General features: G+C 40.4%; 2 protein-coding genes across 4 annotated transcripts in view; both read left to right on the top strand.

The window, feature by feature from the left end:
* The window catches only part of LOC121503396 (myosin-10), a 103738-nt gene extending 90326 nt beyond the window's left edge, over positions 1–13412 (top strand). For all 3 annotated transcript variants that reach the window (XM_041777787.1, XM_041777786.1, XM_041777785.1), the window contains 16 exons: positions 1546–1758; positions 1861–2005; positions 2092–2298; positions 2435–2539; positions 2788–2940; positions 3388–3636; positions 3728–3940; positions 4711–4923; positions 5820–5981; positions 6053–6181; positions 6321–6409; positions 6739–6862; positions 6963–7171; positions 7281–7389; positions 7516–7688; positions 10044–13412. In XM_041777787.1, the coding sequence (XP_041633721.1) occupies positions 1546–1758; positions 1861–2005; positions 2092–2298; positions 2435–2539; positions 2788–2940; positions 3388–3636; positions 3728–3940; positions 4711–4923; positions 5820–5981; positions 6053–6181; positions 6321–6409; positions 6739–6862; positions 6963–7171; positions 7281–7389; positions 7516–7688; positions 10044–10203 (2653 nt within the window). In that variant the 3' untranslated portion in view covers positions 10204–13412. The remainder of the gene's footprint in view (positions 1–1545; positions 1759–1860; positions 2006–2091; positions 2299–2434; positions 2540–2787; positions 2941–3387; positions 3637–3727; positions 3941–4710; positions 4924–5819; positions 5982–6052; positions 6182–6320; positions 6410–6738; positions 6863–6962; positions 7172–7280; positions 7390–7515; positions 7689–10043) is intronic.
* Positions 13413–22450: 9038 nt separating this feature from the next.
* On the top strand, positions 22451–25075 carry LOC121503573 (serotonin N-acetyltransferase-like). Its single transcript, XM_041778040.1, has 3 exons — positions 22451–22607; positions 22921–23075; positions 24701–25075. The coding sequence occupies exons 1-3, from the start codon at positions 22451–22453 to the stop codon at positions 25073–25075; spliced, it is 687 nt and encodes a 228-aa protein (XP_041633974.1).
* The last annotated feature ends 679 nt before the right edge of the window (positions 25076–25754 follow it).

Here is a 25754-nt window from a genome sequence, read left to right as displayed (position 1 = left end):
ACAGTGAAATTAAACATTTTAAAAACCAGTTTGATACCAATACAACAGAAATAGAGGGTCTTAGTTCCCAGTGTTGGTCAATTTTTGTATGTTACACTAAGAGAAAATGCAAACAATGTCCAAATGGGGCAAAAAACAGTCAACATTTTAGTACTGTTTGGACATAATGCTTTCTCTTAGCTTGCTGCAGCTTTCAAATGCATTATGATCTGAATTTTACTGTTTAGACCAGTGATACTCAGCCTCTTTTGAGCCACATGTGCCTCTTTTTTGTCTTAATTTGAAATATTATCCCCCAGGAAGCCTTTAAAATGGGAGACTTTGACCTCAGAAATTTTCCATTGCAAGTAGCATTAATCGATTTATTTCCCTCACTTATACAGTAGGCTTTAATTGTTAGACTTAATTATCAACCTTTAGTTTTTGTCTCTCAGTTGCTCTTATTTGCATTTTTTGCCACTTTTATTCATTTTTGCTGCTTTTAGCCCATTTTTGCACATCTTTTTGCCACTTTCTGCCAATTTTCACCACTTTTATCCCATTTTTGCCATTTTTCACCACTTTTTGCCTCTTTTATCCTGCTTTTCGGGATTTGCATCCCCCCCTTTTCCCCCCATTTAAGCTGCTTCTTGCAATCAATTATCACTTTTTCACATTTTTCCCACCTTTTCGCTGCTTTTTGGCCCATTTTAAACACTTTACACTCATTTTTCTGCCACCTTATTTGCAGCTTTTCCACCTGTAACACATTTTTTGTCACTTCTCATCCATTTCTTACACTTTTCTCTGCACTTTTGTGACTTTTCACCCAATTTTTTTGCCATTTTACACCTATTTTGCCCCGGTCACCCATATTTAGCCACATTTTTGCCGCTTTTTGACCTTTTTTTTTTTTTACCAGCTTTAACTTATTTTATTGCCACCCATTTTTTCACTACTTTTTACCACTTTGATTGTGACTCTTGCAAAGGTATTTTTCAACATTTAGGCTCTTTGGTTGAGCGGGGTTGGGTAACACGGGTTTAGACTGTTTAGTTTCATTACAATTTTTGAGGGATTTTTTCCAATCATAATGTGTGTGAATGTATGACATGGATTTTCAGACGTCTCTGTTCTTTCCACACTGTCGTCCATCAAAATAACAAAAATTACATTTTCAAACATGAGCTATCTGGAAGTATTGGACATTTTGACTTTAGAATATAATCTACATACAAGAAATGACTCTCGTACGACACATTTATGCATCCAGCTTTCAGGAAGTCACAAAACCCCACTGTCGAAGGTTTGATGCCAATGTCAAGTCTGTTTATAAGGTCTTCATTACCATGCCATGAAAGTAAAGGCATTTTGACTGTTGAATGAGAGTACCTTGAAGTTTTTCTTTTTCATTTTTTGAGGGAAAGTTCAGTGTGTTTTTTGGTCTGAAATGTTCAATGTCATTTAATCTTTTTCAAGCGTTTATACATTTACAATCACAGAATTGTGTGAGGTTTATGTTGTATAGTTGCATCATCTTCATGAGTCTGTCTGGTTGGTGAACAGGGGTGAGGACGAGGTGAGTCAGAAGAACAACGCTCTGAAGCAGGTCAGGGAGCTGCAGGCCCAGCTGGCCGAGCTGCAGGAGGACCTCGATTCAGAGAAAGTGGCTCGAAACAAGGCCGAGAAACTCAAGAGGGACCTGAGCGAGGAGCTGGAGGCTTTAAAGACCGAGCTGGAGGACACGCTCGATACAACCGCCGCCCAGCAGGAACTCAGGTACTTTACTCGTACCTGTTTAAGGATTAAAAATTATTCGACCTGCTACTTAAGATGGATTAATTTAGTATCAAACATTTTTGTGTAATTACTTTCATGTAGGACAAAGCGTGAACAGGAGGTCGCTGAGCTGAAGAAGACGATCGAGGATGAGTCCAAAAACCACGAGTCTCAGATCCAGGAGATGAGACAGAGGCATGCCACTGCGCTGGAGGAGCTGTCTGAGCAGCTGGAACAGGCTAAGAGGGTAAAACCCCTTTTTTTTTAATTCTGCAATCATTTGATTCATTCAGACATCACTTTTAGTTCAAATATTCTGGTGTTTGTGTTCAGTTTAAAGCTAACCTGGAGAAGACCAAGCAGAGCCAGGAGAGTGCCAACAAGGAGCTGGCCTGTGAGGTGAAGAGTCTGCAGCAGGCCAAGGTCGAGTCCGAGCACAAGAGGAAGAAAGTGGAGTCTCAGCTGCAGGAGCTCATGGCCCGAGCCACAGAGGGAGAGAGAGCGAAGGGAGAGCTGGCCGAGAGAACACATAAGCTACAGGTTATTAACATGTTTGATTTAAGTTAGTGATCATCTCTTCAGAAAAGCTTGTTTTATCTTCCTGATCTGACTAATTTTGAGTATGTTACTGATATTGTTGACTGGCATTGATAAGGATCTTTGTTTCTTCCTACAGACTGAGCTTGACAACGTGTCGGCTTTGTTGGAAGATGCAGAGAGGAAAGGAATCAAGATGGCGAAAGATGTTTCTGGACTGGAGAGTCAGCTGCAGGACACACAGGTGAAAACAAACCCCCACAGTACTGATCATCTCAGCTGTTCTTGCCTTTTATTGCTTACATGCAGGTAGAAAAAGTCAAATTAGTTGTTAGTATGACTGAAAGTGGACTCCAAAAACACATGTAAAATGCAACTGAAATAAAATTGCATGAAGATGGATAAATTGCATTGCATGAATTTTTCAGGAAAACTTTGTAAATAGCTGTTTTAAAAGGTGCTATGTAAAGTTATTATTTTCTTTTAATGCAGGAGCTGCTGCAGGAAGAGACTCGCCAGAAACTGAACCTGAGCAGTCGTATCCGTCAGCTGGAGGAGGAGAAGAATGGTCTTCAGGAGCAGCAGGAGGAGGACGAGGAGGCACGCAAGAATCTGGAGAAGCAGATCTTTACCCTGCAGTCACAGGTGAGAGGTGGACAAATGTTCAAAGAATATTTTACTTTATCATGGAAACTAAATTCAGTAATATTTCTGATTATTTCAGTCTATTGTCATTGCTTTCTTACTGACAGCTTTAGTCAGAGGTGTTGCGTTGCTGCTCTGTCTGTAGCCATGTCTATCTACTTCTTTAAAAAGATTCTTTCCCTATATTAGTCATCTCTCTAAATTTTTCCCATCATACAGAGGCAGTAACAGAAATAATCTGCCTGTTAGTTTGTGTCCTCTAGTAGGGTTGTTACAATACAAGAGTTTAAACTTTGCCCATTCATCAGATATCTATAGCAGCTGTTTATTCTTTTCATATTAACCCGAGTGCTCTTTCACAAATATCCACCACTCTGGCCACGGTTAAACATCCTTCTTTGTGAAACACTGATTGCTACGACAATAACTGAGGTGTTTGTTTTTTAGCTTTCAGACAGTAAGAAGAAGCTGGAGGACGACGTGGGAACAATCGATGCTTTGGAAGAGACGAAGAAGAAGCTGCAGAAGGACCTGGAGATGGCCAGCCAGCGCCTGGAGGAGAAAACCATCGGCTTTGAAAAGATGGAGAAGACAAAGACGCGTCTGCAGCAGGAGCTGGATGATCTGACTGTTGACCTGGATCATCAGAGACAGATCGTCTCCAACCTGGAGAAGAAGCAGAAAAAGTTTGACCAGGTGAGAACACTGTCATGCATGTCCAGTGTATGTTTATCCTGAGTGTGTAGTCTAACAAATACAACCATTTTGAATATCCTTGTCTCTGTAGATGCTGGCTGAGGAGAAGAGCATCTCAGCTCGCTATGCCGAGGAGCGTGACCGAGCTGAAGCCGAGGCTCGAGAGAAAGAGACCAAAGCTCTGTCCATGACCAGAGCTCTGGACGAGGCCCTGGAGGCCAAAGAGGAGCTGGAGAGGATCAACAAGCAGCTCAGAGCTGAAATGGAAGACCTGATGAGCTCCAAGGACGACGTGGGCAAAAATGTGAGTCTTGGGATTTTTAAAAACAAGACAGATGATTTGTTCTGGTTTTGTCTCATCGTATCAACCGGGTAAAGATCCAGGGAGAAACAAAGCCAAAGAAAAGCTACGCTTATTAGCTTTTTGCTAAAAAATACAAACAGTTGGAGAGATCATATGAAGCAATATACAAAAACAACAACAGCCATTGTAATTTGACTTACTGCAATATGAGTAAATGTTAAAGACATTATAGGGCTATTAAGAGAGCAGAGTTGTAAAATTGATATAATTCATGTAAAATATCTAACAATATCAGCACAAGGGCAACAAAATAGAAGTCCCAGATACTGTTATTGGATAATTTTTTGTTTTTATAACCTAAAATTGTAGTCAGACATCACTAAGGTATTCATGCAATTTAAACAATGCTCCTTCTTTCTTTCTCTCAAGCTGCTTAAAAATGTGACTGAAGATATGAAGTTTGCCAGAAGCTTTGGACTTTTTGACACTTTTTGATAACTAAAATAATGTAAAACAAAATAATTTAAAACAGGTCATAATGAAAAATGTCAAAGTAATTAAAAAAAATCCCCTTAGCATCTAAGGTTGAATTTAAACCCCATTTTGCTACGTTATGCTTATTTTGCAAGCTAATATACGGATCAGCATCAACCCAAAATGTAGTGCAAAACTGAAGCATGAGAGTTATCAAGGAAAGTAAGAAGAGAATTATTTAGCACAGGCATTCCATAAAACCATCTCACCATCCTCTGCTTATCTCCTCCCGTCAGGTCCATGAGCTGGAGAAATCCAAGCGCACTCTGGAGCAGCAGCTGGAGGAGATGAAGACGCAGCTGGAGGAGCTGGAGGACGAGCTTCAGGCCACCGAGGATGCCAAGCTTCGCCTGGAGGTCAACATGCAGGCGATGAAGGCTCAGTACGAGAGGGACCTGCAGGGCCGTGACGACCAGAGCGACGAGAAGAAGAGAGCGCTCGTCAAGCAGGTGAAAACGAATCATACATCTCATACGGACTCTATCATAAGTTTTAAAACCCCTGAAAATTTTCCATTTATTATATCATCACAACAGGGATCAAATTGACTTTTTGCTAAAGCCTACTGATGAATAACCAAGAAAAAGCAGATGTTCGTTTAATGCACAAGACTATTCAAATTAAAATTAGGAGTTTTACAGTTAATTCATAAAAGCATTTAGTGTCTTTATGCAAGCATGGGGGATGTCATGATAGTAGAATATCAAACTTAGATCCAATTCTAGCAAAAATTAAATGATATGACCTATTTTGATGGGACAGCAACAAAAATAAAGTCCTGGACACTCAAAGTTGGAAAATTTCTTATTTTCAATGCAATAACTGCAGAGAAAATCCATCACACTGTGTAAATTGCGCAGAAACAGTGGCAAGTTTTGTGCTGAAGTTGTGCAATTTAGGTTTCAATCCTCTACTCTTTATGTTTTAAAGACATAAACATGACCTGCATCTTTATGAGATGCCAAAAGGACCAGAGATACATCAGTATTTACTGACTTGTAATTGTTATAAACTACAGCTGCTCTCCCTTCTGCTTACAGCAGTTTATATATATATATATATATATAAAGAGCAGATTCTTTTAACATGACTTTTTTTTTGACACTACCAATCATCAAAATAGCAAAGTAAATTTTGTCATGGATTTTATTCCTCTTTTAGAAGTTATGGACTGTTTTCTGTTGGCCCAGTCTCCCATTCATCCCAATCAAGTACATTTCAGTCTTCTGTTGTAGCATAACAGTGTATGGAAGAGTCTGAGGGGGTTGAACACCTCTGCACAGCACGGTAACAACAGCCTAGTAGCTGTTCTGTCTATTTAAACAACTTTAACCGCTGCTTTTAGGTGCGAGAGATGGAGGCAGAGCTGGAGGACGAGAGGAAGCAGAGAGCTTTGGCTGTGGCGGCTAAAAAGAAGCTGGAGATGGATCTGAAGGACATCGAGGGTCACATCGAAGGAGCCAACAAGGCTCGAGATGAAGCCATCAAACAGCTGCGTAAATTACAGGTACAGAAATAAAGTTTTATTCTGGATCAGCTAGTCTTCAAGCAGCAGTTTTGATAGTTTTTCTGCTTCAGGCCCAAATGAAAGACTACCAGCGGGAGTTAGAAGATGCTCGAGCATCCAGAGATGATATTTTTGCCATATCGAAGGAAAATGAGAAGAAACTGAAGAGTCTGGAGGCTGAGATCGTTCAACTACATGAGGTGAGGCGTGAGGGGAGGCGCTGCTTTTTATTTTTGAAGTCAACTGTTTGACATTATGCTTTCACATCACAGAGGGATTTATTTTGTGTTTCTTCAACATTTTTTTCTCCTTTGTTTAACCTCTGACCTTTGTGTTCAGGACCTGGCAGCGTCAGAGAGAGGACGACGTCATGCAGAGCAGGAACGAGACGAGCTGCAGGATGAAATCTCAAACAGCACATCTGGAAAGTATGTTATACTCACACCTAAACACAGCTGATATACTTCTTAAATTTGCCTTTTTAATCAGCTTCTAGTAGGCAAATATGAGCTGGAAGGCAAAGCTTTCAAATTATAGGCCAGTCTTTGATCCAACCCTCACCTAAAGTCATGAGCTTTGGGTAGAGACTGAAAGAGTTCTTCAGGAGAAGCTGCATGTTTGGGTTGACTTGTTTAGCTGGCTGCTGCCATGACAGACAATGGATAAGTGTAGGAAAATCAACAGATAGATGGTCAACAAGGACATCAGAATAAATGTAGGAGTTTTGTGTGGTCATGGTTTTTCCTCTTTGTGTCAGGGCGGCTCTGATGGATGAGAAGAGGAGACTGGAGGCTCGTATCGCTCAGCTGGAGGAAGAGCTTGAGGAGGAACAGGGCAACATGGAGCTGCTCAATGACCGCTTCAGAAAGACGACCATGCAGGTGCGCTGACGATGTTAAGGAGCTGGTAATATCGTTAAAATTATAATTACATAAAGATCCCATATGTAACATGCCTCTTTCACCACCTTTCCTCTCTCAGGTGGACACTCTGAGCACAGAGCTGAGTGCAGAGCGCAGCACAGCGCAGAAAAGTGAGAACGCTCGTCAGCAGCTGGAGCGTCAGAACAAGGAGCTTCGGGCCAAGCTGGGCGAGCTGGAGGGGTCTGTGAAGAGCAGGTTTAAGGCCTCCATCACTGCACTGGAGGCTAAGATCGCACAGCTGGAGGAGCAGTTGGAGCAGGAGGCCAAGTGAGACCAATACACTCATTCATCTGACCAATGAAAATGATTTGAAGAGAATTTAAAGCCCTTTAAAATGATTAAAGATTCAAATATAATCACTTTTTCTGCACTGAAGGGAGCGAGCCGGAGCCAACAAAATGGTGAGGAGGACTGAGAAGAAGCTCAAAGAAATCTGCATGCAGGTGGAGGATGAGCGCCGCCATGCTGACCAGTTTAAGGAACAAGTACGTGATGCTGATGTTCACTCATGAAAGTTTATCTCTTTCATTTTCTTAAATCAAGATCAGAAAGTAACACTGCTACCCCCAGAAGACATTAACTCAGCCCATTTTGTTTTATCGTGTTTGAAGGTGGAAAAAGCGAACTCTCGCATGAAGCAGTTGAAGCGTCAGCTGGAGGAAGCAGAGGAGGAGGCGACGAGGGCCAACGCCTCCCGCAGGAAGCTGCAGAGAGAGCTGGATGACGCCACAGAGGCCAGCGAGGGTCTTAGTAGAGAAGTCCACACGCTCAAGAACCGCCTCAGGTACTGACAGAGCAGACACAAAAATCACCATCACAGTCTTAATTCATCAATGTGTTTTATTTAGTCTTGGTTCAGCTAAAGTAAACACAAAAATGTACTTCTATTCATGTAATATAGCTATGCATAGGAAAGAGTATCTGATTAATAAGGGACATAGTGCATTGCCCAATCTCCAAACTTTGGTCCACACTGGGGCCCTTTTATCCCCAACACAAGTCCCTGCATACCAAGGCATACGAACATCCTTTAAACATTTTTGAAAAATAACTAAACCCCAAAGTTTCCATGGAAGTTCATCTACCCTAGAATTTAAAAGAATTACTTAAGTACATCAAGGATAGGGCTGGGAGAGAAACTTGCCAACTCCCTACTGCCCCTTATTAGCCACAGTATACAGTGCTGTGAAGAAGTATTTGCCCTCTTTCTGATTCCTGAGTTTTTTGCGTATTTGTCACACTTAAATGTTTCAGATCATCAAACCAATTTTGATATCTCACAAAGACAACCCAAGTAAATAGAAAATGCAGGTATAAAGTCATGATTTTATTTATTAGTTTAGTTTAGTTTAGTTTAGTTTAGTTTAGTTTAGTTTAGTTTTAGTTTTAGTTTAGTTTAGTTTATTCAAACAGGTTTGATTTATTAAGGAAAAAAATCCAAGCCTGTCTGACCCTATGTGAAAAAGTATTTTCCCCTAACCTATGGCAGCCTCCGTAAAAGATGCGTCCCGTCACAATAATAAAAATTAAAAATTTCTCCGTCTTAAAAACTTTAGGGAATATTTGAGATACTGTTGAACCTCAATTAAGAAAATATATAACATCGTAATGGTCACTTTTTAAATTAATGTAAAAATTTCATTGTAGAATATTAAATATTGTATCTTCGATTGTTATGAGTAGGGTAGCTGGTTAGCTTGGTTCATGGGTCAAGTGTTGGGTTAAAATGGCAAACAAAATCATGAAAGTAATTTGACAAAATAATCACCAACAACCACGAAAAAATTTAAAAAAATAAAAAGGCAGGAAAACATGAAAAAATAGGGGGGGGTGCCAGAATTTGACAAAAAAAATCATGAAAAAAAGTCACCAAAAAAAAAAAAAAAAAAGAAATTTGACCCAAAAAATCACGAGAACTAACATGAATAAAATGTGAAAAAGGTCATGAAAAAATTAAGAAAAAAAGACAAAAAAATAAGGAGAAAAAATTACGAAAAAATTGACAGAAATGCCCTTTAGCACCAGATCAGCCAAAAAATCTGACTAATCTCTAAGGTTTCAACCAGTAGAGAGCAGTTTTTTTGTACATTTTTAATACAAAACAATCAACTGAAAAACCTTTATGCTCAAAAGACAAAATTTGGACCCTAACTGATCAACAGTTAACCTTGCAAAGCAGATGGATTCACCCATTTCTGTGTTTCTCACTGGCCAATCCATCTTGCAAACTCCCATCTGCACTGTTTGGGCCCGGTTAAAAAGTGACAGGACCAACCAGGAGTAGGTAGTACTTTTGGGCGTGGCGGAGTCATGATCTAAGCAAGCAGCTACAAGCAATTATGGCGGAAGAGATCAGCGTGGATGCTGCTAAAGCACCAGTTTTATCGGAACTTGACGAAATTTCTTCGTCAAAAAAGAACAAAGAACAGCAGTGAGTTGTTTTCTCCTCAAAAACAACAAAAGTCGTGTACTGGCATGTCTACAGGTGGTGTCTATGGTTCGTGTTATGCAGATCTTTATTGAGTTTACTCCTTTGGTGGGGGTGCAGGCGCAGCTTGTTAGCGGCTACGTCGTGTATTATTGATCTGATTGGCCGTAAAGATGTGATAGACAGAACATTCATCCAATCACCCTCTGAGTTTTTTTTTTTTTTCAAGGCTCTGCCCTTTCCCAAACACTGTCTGTGAGTGGTTTTCCAGATAGATGTTTGAAACAAATCCATCTGGCTTGCCAGGTTAATCAACAGTGCTACCAAATCCCCATGAAGAAAAGGTTGTCTGAGGGTTTAGTTACTCTTTAAATACATTAATGAACACATTAAAGGCAACAAGTCCTGTCATATTATATCAACATCCAAAGGTGGTATCAAAATTTTCAGAAATCATCTTTTTACCGCTTCTAGTCCAGTTTGTAGAAAGTGCTTTTTTATCTTGGTAATAAGCTGGAGAAGATTTGTACTTATAAGACTGCCACACATGTCTAAGAGACAGGATGAGCAAAAAGATTAGATATCCAAACAGCTGTTTTAATGAGCAGATTCAGTGTCAGAGCAGAGACCAGTCAGAGACCGAACAGTTCAGAAGATTTGTCATTTGTCTCTTTCCCTCAATGACGTCCTTCTCCTCTCTCCTTCCCGCAGGCGTGGCGGCCCCATCAGCTTCTCGTCCAGCCGCTCAGGCAGACGTCAGCTGCAGGTAGAGGGAACGTCTCTGGATCTCCTCTCTGACGATGAGCTGGAGAACAAGATCACAGACAACAACGCCAACGAGACACCAGCTACACAACCCCAGCAGGAGTAGATCAGAAAAAGCCTTAACTCTTACTCCCCCAGATCACCTAACAGCCCCAAAACAAACACTAAACACCATCCTCCCAGCTTGAGTTGACCTTATAAACATGGCGGCCATTTTTATCTGACACTTAGCTCAGAATGGGAGGAGCAAACTCTGCTATCATCTTATAAATCTTGATTTTTACTCTGTTGGTGGAGGTGGTGTAGGAATAAGGACTTCTTGAATTTATAGGACTTTACAGCATGTAAGGGTGAAATAAAAACAGCAGTTCAGCCTTACATCCTGAGCTCTAAATCTGATTAAAATGGCCACCATGAGAATATGTTGCCGTGATTTGATTAAAGGATTCTCTCCAAGCACATACAGCATGAACAAAGCAGGAAAAAATATTTTCAAAGTTAAATCTCAGCTCGAAACGTTAGCAGACACCAGCAGATGGACTCCCAACCCCCTAAGCCCTTATTCTGCCTTACCTTTCCTTACCGAGCTGCAGAAAAGACGCGCTTTTCTCCTAAACTGCACAAAAACTGCACATGAAAAAACAACAAGCCCCTTCTTTCATTCATGGATGTGTTAAAAACTTTGATTGAGTTGTTCTCATAGTTCAGTGAGTGTGTCTGGATGATAGTTTTATTTTGTTGGACCAGAATAACGAGCTGTTTGAAATGCTTCCGAATGCTAAAATGATAGCATTGCAATATTTAAGAATGAAGGATCCGCCTGACTTTATTTTTTCATGAATCTACCAGAGACAGTATGTCCACCATATAAAGGATTTAGTTATCTTAGCTGAAATGTAACTGAATAGTATTTTTTAAAACCATGTGCTCTGATTGTCTGCTTGCATAAAATAGAAATGTGACTCTAAGCTGCCTCTTTGCCTCAGCGCTACACCATGTTGCTTTTCTGACGGTATCTACCATATCACATGACCATTGTTCCTCTGACGTCACGCTCTGAGTGAGAAGTTTAAAAGCTGGTGCAAAGTTTTACTGCAGTGTTTTAATGACTCAAATCATGAGTAGGTGGGAAATGGAAACAATGGGTAGGGAAAAATCAAGCAACGGAGATGTTTTTTTCCCACATATCCGGGTTAAGTCTGCAGTTAAGACAGGCTTAGCAAGTCAACCCAGACATCCCTCTCCCTAGCGAGGTTTTCTAGCTCCTCCAAGGCTGTCCTCTGGCCAGATGAGGTATATAATCTAGAGTCTAGATCAGGCCCAGAAAATTCTAGCCTGATCCTACCTGAGCCGACGCCTGTTCCTTCTGAGCCTGCTCCATCACATAAACTGTATTTACGGGCCCAGGCCAAATTTTAATCCTGACATGTTTTTAGTAAGTTGGCTTTTAAAATTAAGGTTTTAAACTGCATTTCTGAGTTGTTTTAATGGCAGACTTGTGTTCAGATCAATCAATCAATCCATGTTTGTATAGCGCCAATTTATAACCAAAGTAATCTCAAAAGTCTTTACGAAGAGGGCAGGTCTAGACCGTACTCTCTAATGTGGCCTATTATAATAGACCAGATGAGATCTTAATGGGCACAACACAGAATAACTGTGGAGTGGATTGAGCTGGCAGTGCCACTTTTTAACAGCTTTTCCTCCACAGTGATGTAATGTTTAGTACATAAACCATTCGTAATTTTATTGCACTTTTGGAGGCCTTCTTAATTTAACAGCCATGACCTGCAGACCTGGGCAGCAGATCTTGTAATTTGTCCAGTGGGTGTTCAATGAGGGAAATGGAGAAATAAGAACTAAGGAACATCTTAAAAAATGTATCAGAAAACTAGTCCTGTCTGACAGGAAGTCCCCCACTTGAGCTCAACCCAGCTGTAGCCAAAGGGTAGGGGTAGGGATCCTGGCCCAAACCATTTTAAGGCTGCAGGCCATTTCGTGTCGGCCTCTAATATAAGCCTCCAGCAAGTTCTGGGGCTACCCTTGGGTCTCCTCTCAGTTGAACATGGGCAGAAGGCCTCCAAAAAGAGGCAAAGGACCAGTGGTTCTACTCCAAGATGTTTGAGCTCCTCACCCTGAGCCAAGAAACCCTCCTGAGGACTCTCATTTTGACCACATGGTCTAATTATTTTGGTCACTACTTAAAATGTCATGACCAAAGTTGAGGGATGGAAACACAGACTGATTTGCCTTGGCCTTTACCTCCATTTTCACCACAACAGTCTGATACAACACCCACAAAAATGCACACTTTGCACCAAGTTTGCTGCAGTTTTGTAGTCCAACAACACTAGATACTTGAACTCCTTCACCAGGGGCAAAGACCAACCTTTGGGGAGTAATCCACCCTTGGATTATTGAACGGCAGACTGCCTACTTGTTCCTCCTGTGTCCATGGTTTGATGGTTGAGGCCTCTTTTCTGTCCTGGTCTGAATGAATTTTTAGTGTGGAGTTTGTTGACAGGGGAGCTGTTATTATTACTCTCAGTAAAGATGAATGATTCAATGCTAATGTCAGCTTTTGCCACCCTTTTCTTACTTTTTATTGTAACTCTAAATATCTAACAGTACTCCTTTGATTTTTGCTTACATTTCTTGTTTCCGTGGCTGTTTATTTAGGGTTAAAATAACATAAAACATCTCCTTAAGGAACCTGAAACCCCACAGCTTTAGCAGCTTTTCTCACTCGCAGCCTGACATCAGAGAAAAATGTCACTGTGTGACTATGGCGACTTGGTTCCTCGTGTTTGACAGCAGGTCGGTGTTGACTTGTAATTACTCGCTCACAGCAGCGACCCGAGCATGTTCTTTTGCTTCTTTCTCGTTCTTCTTCTGTGCCTTTTTCCACTCATCTTAAACTGAAAAACATTTATGCCACATATACTGTTCATGTACTGACCTAATGTCATGAAGGTATTTTCATAAAATATTCATTATTTTGCATATATCATGAAATGTTTGTGGGATTTTCTTTGATTTGTAAGTGCTGCTACAGCAGTGATTGATATGTCCGGCCGTGCAGGAGTGTTCGATGACTTTTCTTATCGATAACTTTTATACGTTTTGAGTTATTAAGGTTGAAAAACAATAGACAGAAACTGTATTTATATCTCTGCTATTGTAAACAGTACAAAGTCCATCAAAATGCTCAGTATTCATCGTTGACTGACTGTACCAGTGCTCACTATTATGACATGTACAGTTTATGACTTATTAGGAGCTAAAATACATTAAAGTCTATTGAGCCCAGTTTAATCATGTTGTATCTCAACTGTTTACACTCAAATGGTTTATATAAAGGTACACTGTAAGAAAAAAATCTGTCAAATAAGGGACAATGTACTGGCAATTTTCTGCCAGTACATTGTCCGTTATTCAACAGATATTTCTGTAGATTTACAAGATATTCTCTGTACCATTTACGGTCACTTCTGTCAATCCTAAAACAGATATTTCATTCATTTCACAGCATATCCTCTATACAATTCATAGACAAGTCTGCCAATCATTCTGAGCACACCATAACATAAACAAATTGAAAAATGTTTATTTTTTCCTTCAAGTAGCAACTTTTTTAAAATGACACACAAAACATTTCACTGTTCCTTAAATGATTTAACAAAGAACAATGTCAATACACAAACCGGTAGTAGTAAAGTACTAGTACTACTACTAATACCTTAAAAACTGCTTGACGTTTGTACTGCTTTCCTGCCCATAAACCGCTTTAAACAATTAAACAATGCAAGGCGCCATTAAAGAGAGAATTTCAGGTTTTGACATTAACCCTTTGCTTACGGAGTCTAAAAATGGCGATTTGGACAATTTTTATTATCATGGCTGTAAAATAGTCAGGAAATGCCCTAAGTCTGAGAGCTTCGGTCCCTTTCCCCAGGAGTACTTGAACTTGACTTTTCAACATCTGGTTAATGATTATTGCACATTTTATGGAATTGTCAGCAGTTTAAAAGAAGAAAAACACAAAAACTGATTTGTTTTTCATGGCTTTTATGAGAAGAAATTTTGTTATTGCTCATGAAGTTTTGATTTGACATTTGAAATCTGAACCTATACATGTTTAGAACAATCACCAGTCATTTTTTGAGTCTAGGACTCTGGGTGTGCAAAACACAGTGCAAAAGATAACTATATACATAGATAAAGATGGAAAAATGCATTCTCAACATTCTCAAGTAACATATTGTTATTGCACATGACAGACACGCACAAATGCCACTAACGCTATTTTTTAAAAACAAAACACCACTCTCGCTCACTAGCAGTAGTTGTAGTGGCAGTAATTACACGTAGTAGCAGGAAAACACAGACTATAGTCTACTAAAACTACAAAAGCCTTAAGAGTGTGCAGACCTTGCCATTAACCCTATCTCCCAACAGTGAAGAATCCTTCAAAAACATTCCTGGATCCAGACAGTGATCCGGATCACTTCCAAAATCTAATTCACCAATCACTCCTTCCCCATTGGGGTGGAGTCACGGTGAAGCACAGCACTGGCTTTGCTACGTGGGGACTGTCATGGCGGTAGCACAGATGCACTGACAGTCTCACCCATGGTCTCATCGGACGGCTGGAAGTCACAGCAGAGGGTGAATATTCCTCTATTCCTCCCAGCATTGTGAGTATTCTCGCTACAATTCGCTGTCTTTCTCTTTGTTAAGCTCAGACTCATCTCCTCAACCGGGCGTGCGTCTTGCAAACTCTATAAACTCCAAAATACCACACCAAAAACATGCTGCTGGGATTGAAGTTACTCATGCCCACCATCTTCTGGTTTGAAGTGGTAACAGCACAGACCTCCACCATTAGCCCTATCTCCCGATAGTAATGAATCCTTTAAAAAATTCCTGGATCCAGACGGTGATCCGGATCTGTCCCAAAATCTAATCAGTTCTTCCTTATGCCATTTCTGACATTTTCTGAAAATTTCATCAAAATCCGTCCATGATTTTTTGAGTTATGTTCATAATAAATGAACAGACGAACAAACCCACCTGATCACATGACCTCCTTGGTGGAGGTAATAAGTTAACCCTCTAAGCGTCAAGGTAGCAAAATTGTGACAAGCAACACTGCTGAATAAAACAGACTGTAGCTCCAGGTTTAGTGCCAAATCTTGCTTGCTCTTTCTACCGCTAGGTGGGGGACACATAGGTCTGGTTTCCTGTACAGAGATTTAGCCCAGTCTTAGACTAAACAAATTTTCCAAAGAAGATCTTTACATATTCTTTAAAGTCTAGGACTAGGCTTAATCCCTGCATGTGAAACCAGCTAACAGAGATTTATTCTAAACACCATTTGTGGGCGTGTCTCTATTCAAAGTTTTGAGAAAATTGAATTTGAAAACTACCCACCAGTCATTGGAAGTGTCTGTATGCAGAAGAGGAGTGAGAGAGACAGCAAGTGATGATGATTGCTGGGTTTAGTTGACAGATGAGGAAATGTATCACAAATGGATGAAGCACTTACATGAGCCTGTTAGACATTGTGGAGACAAGGATTTGACAAATGCTAAATTCATTTCTCTATTTTTGGATGATGATTTCTGGAGCCTTGTCGCCGGCACAACCGACAGATTTGCTCACCTGTTCTTAGAAAAACATAAAAACACTAAAAGCTACTGGGTAAATATGTTCAAAACTCATTTTTACTGAAAATTATGTAATCAAATATGGTCACTACCCATCACAAACTTTGGGTCATATGATGTATTTTTCTCTTTTGGTTTGAGAGGAGCAGAGAGCAGTGGTGCAAAGTGGGTCATGTGGTTGTTTGTTTTAAGTCTTTAAAAAAGACAGTGAGCTTTTTTTATAGTAAGATTCTAAAGTCTGTGAGAAACATGAGATAACTCATGACATACCTCTTTTGGGTAGAAAAGATGATGAGGGTTTTCCTTGAAGTGCCTTGCAATCCCAGAGAACAGCTGTACTGGATCTTCACTGATCTTCATCCCTTTTGAGTCAAGGAAGTTTTGGATGCTCCTTGCTTTTCAGGACACTTCCTCTTCCAGCTTTGTTTGTACCAGAAAGCCAAGGAGGGTAGAGGTGTGATCAAACAGGTGAACAGGTTCAAACAGGAATGGCCACTCCTCCATTATGATGCTTATGCTGCCTCCATTGTTGATTGCCTCACGCTAGATGGAATGTGTTTCCATCATCAGTTTTCAAACATCTGACTCCTGAATATAGAAAATAAATAATTAATTTTGGGGGAGAATCAAATTTTGTTTTTGTTAAACAGTGAAAACCGATGATCTACCAGCTCACTTGTCAAGTTACGACACCTTGTAGGCTTGTAGAGCAGCAATTTTAGCTTTTTGTGCAACACTTGTAAGACAAAGCCTAAGTATGGTTTAAAGGTATAGTTGGTATTTTTGGACACAAAGTGGTGTGAAATACTCATCTGCCGTGTAGTGCATGACAAGTGTTTTTTTTTTTTTTTTTTTTTTTTTTTACTTGTGTCCTGTGGGCTGAGTTCAGACCTCCTTCAGGTTAGAAGTACAGTGCTTAACAAATTTGTTAGACCACCACCAAAGTAATGTTTATGCCACAGCTGCCCTAAATTAACAGCATTGGTAATTACCAAAATCATTTTTTATGTTTCTGCAATGGTTAATACACCGATATGTAGAAGCTCTTTAACCCAAATGATATTTTTAATGCTAAAATATAATTATTATTGTTATCCATGAATTTTCAAATTTACTGATTTACAAAAAAACTGAAAAAATAGTAAAGCACATTAATATTTTTTGATTAATATGTCAAATTATAGTTATTTAATGTCATTCCTTAACAGAAAAATGAGTTTTAGAGGTTGAATGTTACGCTTGATTCATTTCTGACTTCTCAGAGAAGCCCAGTGAGCCGGCTCAAATTTGGGTGAATTCAGTTTGAAATTCCTCATTCTTGTTCAAAATGGTAAAACCTGGGGAGCTGACTGAAAATGAAAGAATCTGCATTAAAGCATTTCATGATGCTGGATGGTCTCTGAGATAAATAGGGAAAGACATAAAGCGTTCTCACCGTGTGGTCAAGTATGCTTTGGAGTCAATTGCCAAAACTGGTACTTACAAAATGTGCCAAGGAAGAGGCAGGAAAGCAAAGATAACTGAAGCAGATGTCAGACAGCTCAAGATTTGAAGTAGTAGAGACAGGAGGAGGACCACTGCTGATCTTCAGGCAGAGATAAATGCTTCTAGATCAGAGACTGAGAAAGTCTCCAGAGTGACCATAAGCAGACGACTGATGGGGGATTTTGGCAAATTCGTCCATTGCCATAATTCCTATAGTCTTAGTAATAGGTTTGTTTCCTTTAGTTGTTGGTGCAAGCTGTTTCTAGATCTGGGGGGACCGATATACCAGCTGCACAGCTAACGCTATGGAAGCAGACGGAATTTTTTGCTTTCCCTCATCAAACTCATCAAATACACAATCCAACAACTCCAACACACTCTCGTGGACAAGTTGTGACCTGCACATTCACCACGCGATGAAATAATAACGTATAATTAACGTATAATGCTGCTGAACAGCAGCAGCGCAGCGATACCGGGGGAGATAAAATAGTGCAGACTGAAAGTGAAGTCTGAGTCTTTTACAACGATGGTTTTGGGATGGATATATGATACTATTTTGAACGCATGTTGTTTAAGGTAGAAAAAACTTTTATTTTTGTGAACCCAGCAAACTAGCCCAAACTACCTACTACTAACCTGAAGGAGGTCCGAACTCACCCCACAGGTCACATAAGGTAAAAAAAACAATCACTTGTCATGCACTACACTGCAGATGAGTATTTCACACCACTTTGTGTCCAAAAATACGAACTATACCTTTAAGTTGTTAATCAAACTAATTGATTTATTCGATCATACAAAATAAATTAGAACTGATTTATTAAAAAATAAAAATACATAAAAAGATGGTTGCAGCTCTACTTGAAGATGTTGGTTTAGTTCTGGTCTACCCACAATAGCCGGCCCCCACTCCACACATCCATAACGATCTGAATTTCTGGACTTTTGCCTCGTTGCTTCCTCCCCTTCATCTGCTGTTGGCCTCTTCTTCAAGCTGATGACTGATGGCCTCTTCACATTTTCGAGTCTGTTCTCTAACTGGATAAAAACAGCATCATATCCTGTTCCGATGCTGTCTTGGGAAGAGCAAGGATATCGCTCTACAATCCGCCTGGCGATTTCCTTTTCACTCAAGGCAGCCAAGAGGTTTGGGGGCATTTTTGTATCATCAAAACATCATAAATATTGTGATATTTGTCCATATATATTTTGACCTTAATGCCCAGTTCTCCAAGTGCAGTGCAAAGGGAATAGGGTTACATATCTGTAAAACTTACCTTCAGTGAAAGCTTTAATAAGTCGTCAGCTCAAGTCGTCTACACTGCTAACTCCCACAGCCTCCAGTCGATCCATGAGTGAGTCTGCAACTTCATTACTGGGCGATGGCAAAGTTTTCTCAACAAACTCTTTTACAAGCTCCATGGTGGCATGTGTCTGAGTGGGATCAGTGACCTTGCACCTCTGTGGTAAGAAGAAAGTGGACAGTAATCATTAAGCTTGCTCAGCCGTTTGTGATGAACATATGATCATCAGAGCCATTTTCATCAATTGCAAAGACTCCAAGCTCAGACGCCCAGCTGACAGTTTTCCCCCGTAGCAAAAGTAGGACAGTTGTTTCATTTTTAATAACAATGCTTGCTATGCTCATGAGCAATGAAATATATTAATTGTGCCTATTTCGAACTAAAAATCTTCAAAAATTCTGTTGTGTGGTCTGTTTTGATATGACTAGCCTCTAAATAGCTAGCTAGCCACACTGACATTGACACATGCTAACCATGTCATTGAATAGTCAACAAAACAAAGACTCAAACTAGGTAATTTGGATTAATTCATACAAAAGATCAGGAAGGTATGACAAAAATACAGCTCATGAAAAAAGCAACTTTCATACCCCCAAAACTACTTTGTCTTGATACAAACAGGACCAGATGCTCAACATGGCCTCTCTCTTCTTGGTGGGCAGAGGGCCTATCTGAGCATGTGCAGTGTGAGTGTCATCACTCTAGCATGTTTCTGATTGGAGAAATAAGGCTTGTTGCAACTGTCCCCAGTCTCCCCTAGGAAATACATCTTTTAAAGCTCAAAGATTTCTGGGGAAGGACACCCCACATAACCTGACACGTCAGCCATCTGGGAAAGCTTCGATAGGTAACGTTTGAGAAAAGGCGGAGACTTTGAAAAATCCTCGGAGTATGATTGGATGAACTTTCTGTCCATCACATCTCTACGGGCCAATCAGAGCAACAAAGCATGTCACGTAGCCACTAGAGGAATAACGTGAAACATGGCGCCTATAGACATGTAAGTACACGACTTTTATCGTCTTTGAAAAGAAAACAACTCACTGCTGTTCTTTGTTCTTCTTTTAACGAAGAAATGTCGTCAAGTTCTGATAAAACTGGCGCTTTGCTGGTTCTTACAGCAGAGGCATTTTTCAACAATTTGACTTTTTGGTTGAGCAGGCTTGTGTAACACTAATCTAAATGAATTGACTGAAATTTAAATCAAATATATTGAAAAAAAATGTCCAAATGGTATCATCCAGCAAAGCTAAATGATACAAGTAAACTTAATTTAACCATAGTAAAAAAATGCTCTTGTATTGGGAAATGGTGGTTCAGAAATACATTTAAATGCAGAGATATTGTAAAAACAACACAGCATTTGTTGCTTGGCTAAGTTGCCGGTTAAGGGGGGACCCTGTGTAATATTCTTTCTGGGGGTCCAAAATCCCTAGCTACGCCCCTGCAGACAGGGCATGCATAATTAGAATAAAAATAATTAGAATAATAACTATCAGCAGGTTGATGTTGTAAAATAAGCTATCTCTTATTAGTTCATCTAGTGTCCTCTAGTCCAGTGATTGTCAACCTTGGGGTCGGGACTCCACTGGGGGTCACGAGACACTGAGAGGGGGTCTCCAGATGACTAAAAAACAAACCCATAATATTTTTTGGATTACACTTGACATCAATTTTGCCAAATTTTCACCTGTTTTTATCATTTTTCCCCACCAATTTTAATACAATTTTGCCAATTACAACCCATTTTTGTCCATTTTCAACCCTTTCTACCATTTTTTTTCTGCCTGTTTTTGCCTCTTTTAAACCAAATGTTGTCACTTTCTGCATATTGTTGCCTCTGTTGAACCATTATTGCCTCTATGGGCTCTATGCATGAACTGCTTCCGCATTTGGCATTAGACCGCTCCCACACTTCCAGTCGGGAGAAGAGAAAGGCGTATGATGGCAAATTCATTGCGGTTTACTCGCTGTTTGCATGAGTTACCTGAGCTGACTGTCAATGATGAGTTAAATTTAGCTGAAGATGTACATTGCAGCATGCAGCAATGAGCTTTTAACCTATTTTTGAAACATCATTTTAGCATGTTTGGATGCCAAGCGATGATGATAGAGTAAACACAAACAACAATCGAAACAAAAAACCCAACGAAATGGACAAATTAAGGCAGTATAGTTGGCTTAGCACGTATAGTTGGGCGGAAGTTGTGAAACGGTCTTATTCTCCACCGGAAATACATCACCCCCTGCCATGCATAGAGCCACTTTTTACCACCTTTTTGCCCATTTGTGCCCATTTTTACCACAGTTCACTGTTCATTCTGGCCATAGCAGTTTAACTCATTGCTGCCTATGTTTCTGCCTCAGTTAACCCATTTTTGCCACTTTAAACTCGTATTGGCTCTTTAATCCCCCTCTTAAAGCATAATTTTTATGCCTGTTTTTGCCCCTTTAACCCATTTTTGCCACTTTTATTTAATTTTTGCCGCTTCTTACTCATTTTTGCTAGTTTCAAAATCCCATTTGATCACCTTTCCCACCTATTTTTGCCATTTTCAACATTTTGAAGAAGGCTACTTAGTATGGCACAATAGAATTAATAAATGGTTTCTTTGATAAGAGTGGTTTTTATTCAGGTAAAGTATGGATATCACAGCTTAATTTTACAATGGACCAGGATTTTGCTGACCTCCTTGGTCCCCCAGTTTATTTGGGCCCCAGAAAGCTCTCCCCTTCATCCCCCCTTATGGGCAGCCTTGTCTGAACATGACTATTGTAGAATATGCATGGCTGTGTTCAACCATTTTCAGGCACAGTCGGGGTCCCCGGTCTCTGGCACTTTTATTTGGGGGTCGCGGGCTGAAAAGGTTAGGAACCCCTGCTCTAGTCAAATAAAATAATAAATAACTTGATATTTAGAGCCAAAGGTGGTGTCAAACTGAACGTGCGCTTTCTCCTGAGCTCTCAGAAGGTGAAGCGTCTCTGTCAGAGGAGATAAGGAGTCCTTAATGCGCAGAGTTGTGGAAACAACTTCTGTAATCCTTCATCACGTGACTCATAGTAAAATAATCACTTCATAATGAAGAGACACGCGCGAGGAGGTGACACACGACCTGAACTCAGCTCACAGCCTCAGGTAAGCGCTGGTAGATCATTATTTATTTCATTCATAACATTGGATAATTCAAAACGGACTTTATCTTGGAACTGTTGTTTTTAGTCATTGGATAATTGTTCATGAAGAGCATATTTTTAAAAAATGGTTGTTTGATTTTAGTTTTCATGCAAAATCGAAATTTAAATGCAGAAAATTTCAATTTTGTGATCAAAAAAGGGTTAAAAAATGTTTAAAAGAGTTTGGGTTTATTCATTAATTTCGACATAAAAAGAAGAAATGAAAAGGAAAACGGTTCCAGATCCTTAAGCAGTGCGTAAAATATCCTTAGACCCATACTGTTACAGCAGAGATTTACTGTAATGTTGATTTTAGAAGCAAATATCCAGTTGTCAACAGCTTCACAGACCGCTTCAGTTCACCTGACCAAAACTCGGTGAACTAGTGTCATAAATCTGCTGTGACCATGGAGCTGTGATTCATGAAAATCCTGTTTTCATCTCTCACTTTGTTAAACCAAACAGCCACAATGGCCTCAGTAAATTACAGGGTTCAGAGAAATTACCACACACTGTATTGACCTTCAGTCCTCCTCTGACATCAAACATTCAAATGCAAATGAGCGCGTGAATCACAGCCGGCACAGCTCTCCTATAAAAACACCCTCAGAGCTTCATTTCGTCCTCGCAGGGCCTGATAGGTGAACCTGCTGAGCGCGAGACGCACAGGAGAGGAAGAGGAGAAGTTTTTTAGGAGGAGAGGAGAGAGAGAAGTTGTATGATGTCCGTGATTGGCGCGCTGCCTTTCATCAAACCAATGCTGCCAGGACCGTCCGTCTCCCCGGGCATCCAGAGGAGACACACTCTGCCCGCGAGTGAATTCAGACCTCTGAACACGCAGGACGCCATCAGCGTGTTCGAAATCGAGCGAGAAGGTGAGTGAAACATCTCCATAGTCATAGGAGGGAGCTTAAATCTGCCCTGAGGGGAAAGAAGCGTTTAATCGAGAGGAGATTTGCGTAAAACTATTTGTCGTGTCGATGGACATAATTCCCCCCTTTTAAATAATTAATTTTTAAAATTTAACCATCAGATATGATCTTTATTTATTCCTGGACTTCCTTTTATTCATGTCAAAGTCTCATAAGTATGATAAGTTGGGATTTTACGCCGTCTAAGGCGTGCGTAAAAGTTGTGCCAAACCGTTTTTACGCACGCTAAAGAATCCCCATTCTCTTTCTCTTCCAGCGTTCATTTCAGTGTCAGGTGAGTGTCCCCTTCACCTGGATGAGGTTCGTCACTTCCTCACGCTGTGTCCAGAACTTTCTATGGGCTGGATCGAGGAGGGGAGGCTGGTGGCGTTTATCATCGGCTCTCTGTGGGACCAGGACAGACTCACCACAGTAAGACATCACCCACGCTCACAGACAATGAAATCCAGAGGGGGAAAGTGGCGAAATAGAGTTACTCATGTTACTGTAGGAGTAACTTTGTTGTAACAGAGCAGGGGTGGAAAGTACACTTACTTTGATCACAACTTTATTAAAACTGACTGAAGAAGAAATAACATCACTGGTGTAGAAAGTAACATCAATTCATTTCAAGTTTATTCAAAGCTGCTAATGAGTAGTTTTTGGTGGAAGGGATTGAAAGATTAAATGTGATCTTTCTTTATGTGCAGTGCATTATGGGAGGAGAATATGAACCAGGCTGTAAATTAAAGGCACATCTTTAGAATAAGTTCAGAGCAACAGCAAATTCTGGATGTAATGTGACATCATTCGCTCACTTTGTGCTCCTGTAGTAATGTCAGATAAAAGTTGACAGAGCCTGGAGCCCCTCTTTGTGACATTTTAGTGACTCTAAGTATTTTAAGTCACAAATGGATGATTGGTAAAAAGAAGCGAAGTGCAATACTTGAGTAAAAATCCATCCATCCATCCATCCAACATCTTTATAGCCATCATCCATCTATCGATGTATCCATCCATTTATCCATTATCTTTATCCATCCATCCATTCAACCATCCAACATCCATTGAACCATCATCCATCCATCCATTTAACCATACATACATCAATACATACATCATCTATACCTACATCCATCATCCATCCATTCATTTCTGTTTGAGATAGTGGATATAGACAAAAACAGTCAAACTAATACTTTGGAGAAGTTGTCCCCAAAACGTAATACTCCAGTAAAGTACAGAAACTTAAAATGTATTAAACACAGTCTTTAAAGTTTTTGAAGTCAAAGCAACAAAAAAAAGTCGGCCACTAGAGCTCTTCTGCTCTGTGCTGACCACCTCCTTTGCTGATTTCCCATTTTGAATGGAGGACTCTTTTAATGAAACCTTCTCTCCATAAGGTGTATTTACTAAACAATAAACCAGTGTTTTGGTTCCACATATGAATTTCACAAAATGAGGGGGAAAAGCTGTTTAAAGCAACCTTTCTGATTATGGTTGTGAGTTACTCACAAAGCATTCTGGGATCATTCACAGCACAAACCTGGAACACCACTTTTAACAGCTTTTCTCCCTCATTATATGAAATTCATCCATGAAACCAAAACACTGGTTTACTGTTTAGTAAACACACTATGGAGTGCTATTTTTTTTTTTTTTTTATTAACAGAGCCCATTGAGCAGTGCATCTGGTCTCTGCTTGACCTGGAAATGTCTAGTGGGGCCACAACTTCATAGGGGGGGGGGGGTTGTAAGGGGGGGCAACCAGAAGCAGAGTTTAACTGAGGTCCATCATGAATAAGCAGCTAAAGAGCTGAGATAGAGCAACAGACCAGCAGTTTCCAGTGCCATGCTTCATTTTATAGAAGTCTTTGAAATCAAGTGAGATGTTTGGCTTAAACAGTCAGAAGAACATTGAACAATAACAAATAACATTCAGGGGTTTCTGTTGTGTTGCACGCCATCATAAAGATGCTCCTCTAACCTGGTTCAGTCTCTTATTGGAGTCCATCACTCCTGTTCTTAGATTATAATCTCTGTGCATTTGTCTCCAGGAAGCCCTGACTCTCCACAAGCCTCGTGGCTCCACCGTCCACATCCACGTTCTGGCCGTCCACCGCACCTTCCGTCAGCAGGGCAAAGGTCCCATCCTGATGTGGCGCTACCTCCAGTACCTGCGCTGCTTCCCAAACGTGCGCCGAGCTGTCCTGATGTGCGAGGAGTTCCTCATCCCCTTCTACCGTAAATCCGGCTTCAAGGTGCTGGGCCACTGCGCCATCACCGTGGGTCACCTGACCTTCACAGAGATGTGGTACCCAATCAGCGGACACGCCTACATGCGGCGTAACAGCGAGGCCACCCAGTTCCCGGAGCATCCTCTGCCACTGACTCTGCCGCTCTCAAAGACTGATGAACACACAGACGTATGACAGGATGAAGGTTTGTTCCAGTAAAATCAGAGTCTGACTCTCCATTGATGTTCGTTTAGTGTCTGCTCGATGTCATGTGTAAATTCTAACACTAAACTTTCATGTGGCGTTTACATACAAACAACTCTCAGACTTTGACCTGTCACTCTTTACCTGGATGTGTTTGATTTCTTGTGTAATTATGAGCATTTTTGTACAGACTGAGCTCCTCTGCTTCATAAAACATAAAAATTACCATTATCTGTTAGACTTCATCTCCTGCAGCTCTATGAAGGCGGTTTATCTGCTATATCGGCTCCAGGATGATTCTGCATGTTTACTGTAGGTTTGTTTTAATAGCTAAGACTTGATTTTATGATGTTTTGTTTTTTTATTGGTGTATTTCAGTCTCACAATCTCAATAAAATGTTTTCTACTGTTTTAAATGCACGCCATGAGTCAAGTGTTTTGTAAACTCCTGAAACAGGAGGATTCATCGATGCTCACTGATGCTCAAAGCAGAGTTTAGTTCACGCTTCTACCGCTGTGTTTCCGTAAACTTAAACATGACCACGCCTCCCTCCCAACCATGTCTGCCAGTTCTCTCTCTCCTCTTATCTGTAGAACCCTAACGGGGGGCGCGTCTGGCCCGGGATGTGCAGCAGATCCCCCAAGCAAAACCAAACTAGTTAGCAGGGCT

This window comes from Cheilinus undulatus, linkage group 21 (assembly GCF_018320785.1).
Source record: "Cheilinus undulatus linkage group 21, ASM1832078v1, whole genome shotgun sequence".
In the NCBI taxonomy this organism is placed as follows: domain Eukaryota; kingdom Metazoa; phylum Chordata; class Actinopteri; order Labriformes; family Labridae; genus Cheilinus; species Cheilinus undulatus.
This window is presented reverse-complemented; position numbering and strand designations above follow the sequence as displayed.

What these genes read in the sequence shown, in the direction of transcription:
- LOC121503573 (XM_041778040.1), top strand. Translation starts at nt 22,451, where the DNA reads ATGATGTCCGTGATTGGCGCGCTGCCTTTCATCAAACCAATGCTGCCA. An exon ending in GTTCGAAATCGAGCGAGAAG is followed by an intron (nt 22,608 to 22,920) that starts GTGAGTGAAACA and finishes TTTCTCTTCCAG; the next exon opens with CGTTCATTTCAGTGTCAGGT. An exon ending in ACCAGGACAGACTCACCACA is followed by an intron (nt 23,076 to 24,700) that starts GTAAGACATCAC and finishes ATTTGTCTCCAG; the next exon opens with GAAGCCCTGACTCTCCACAA.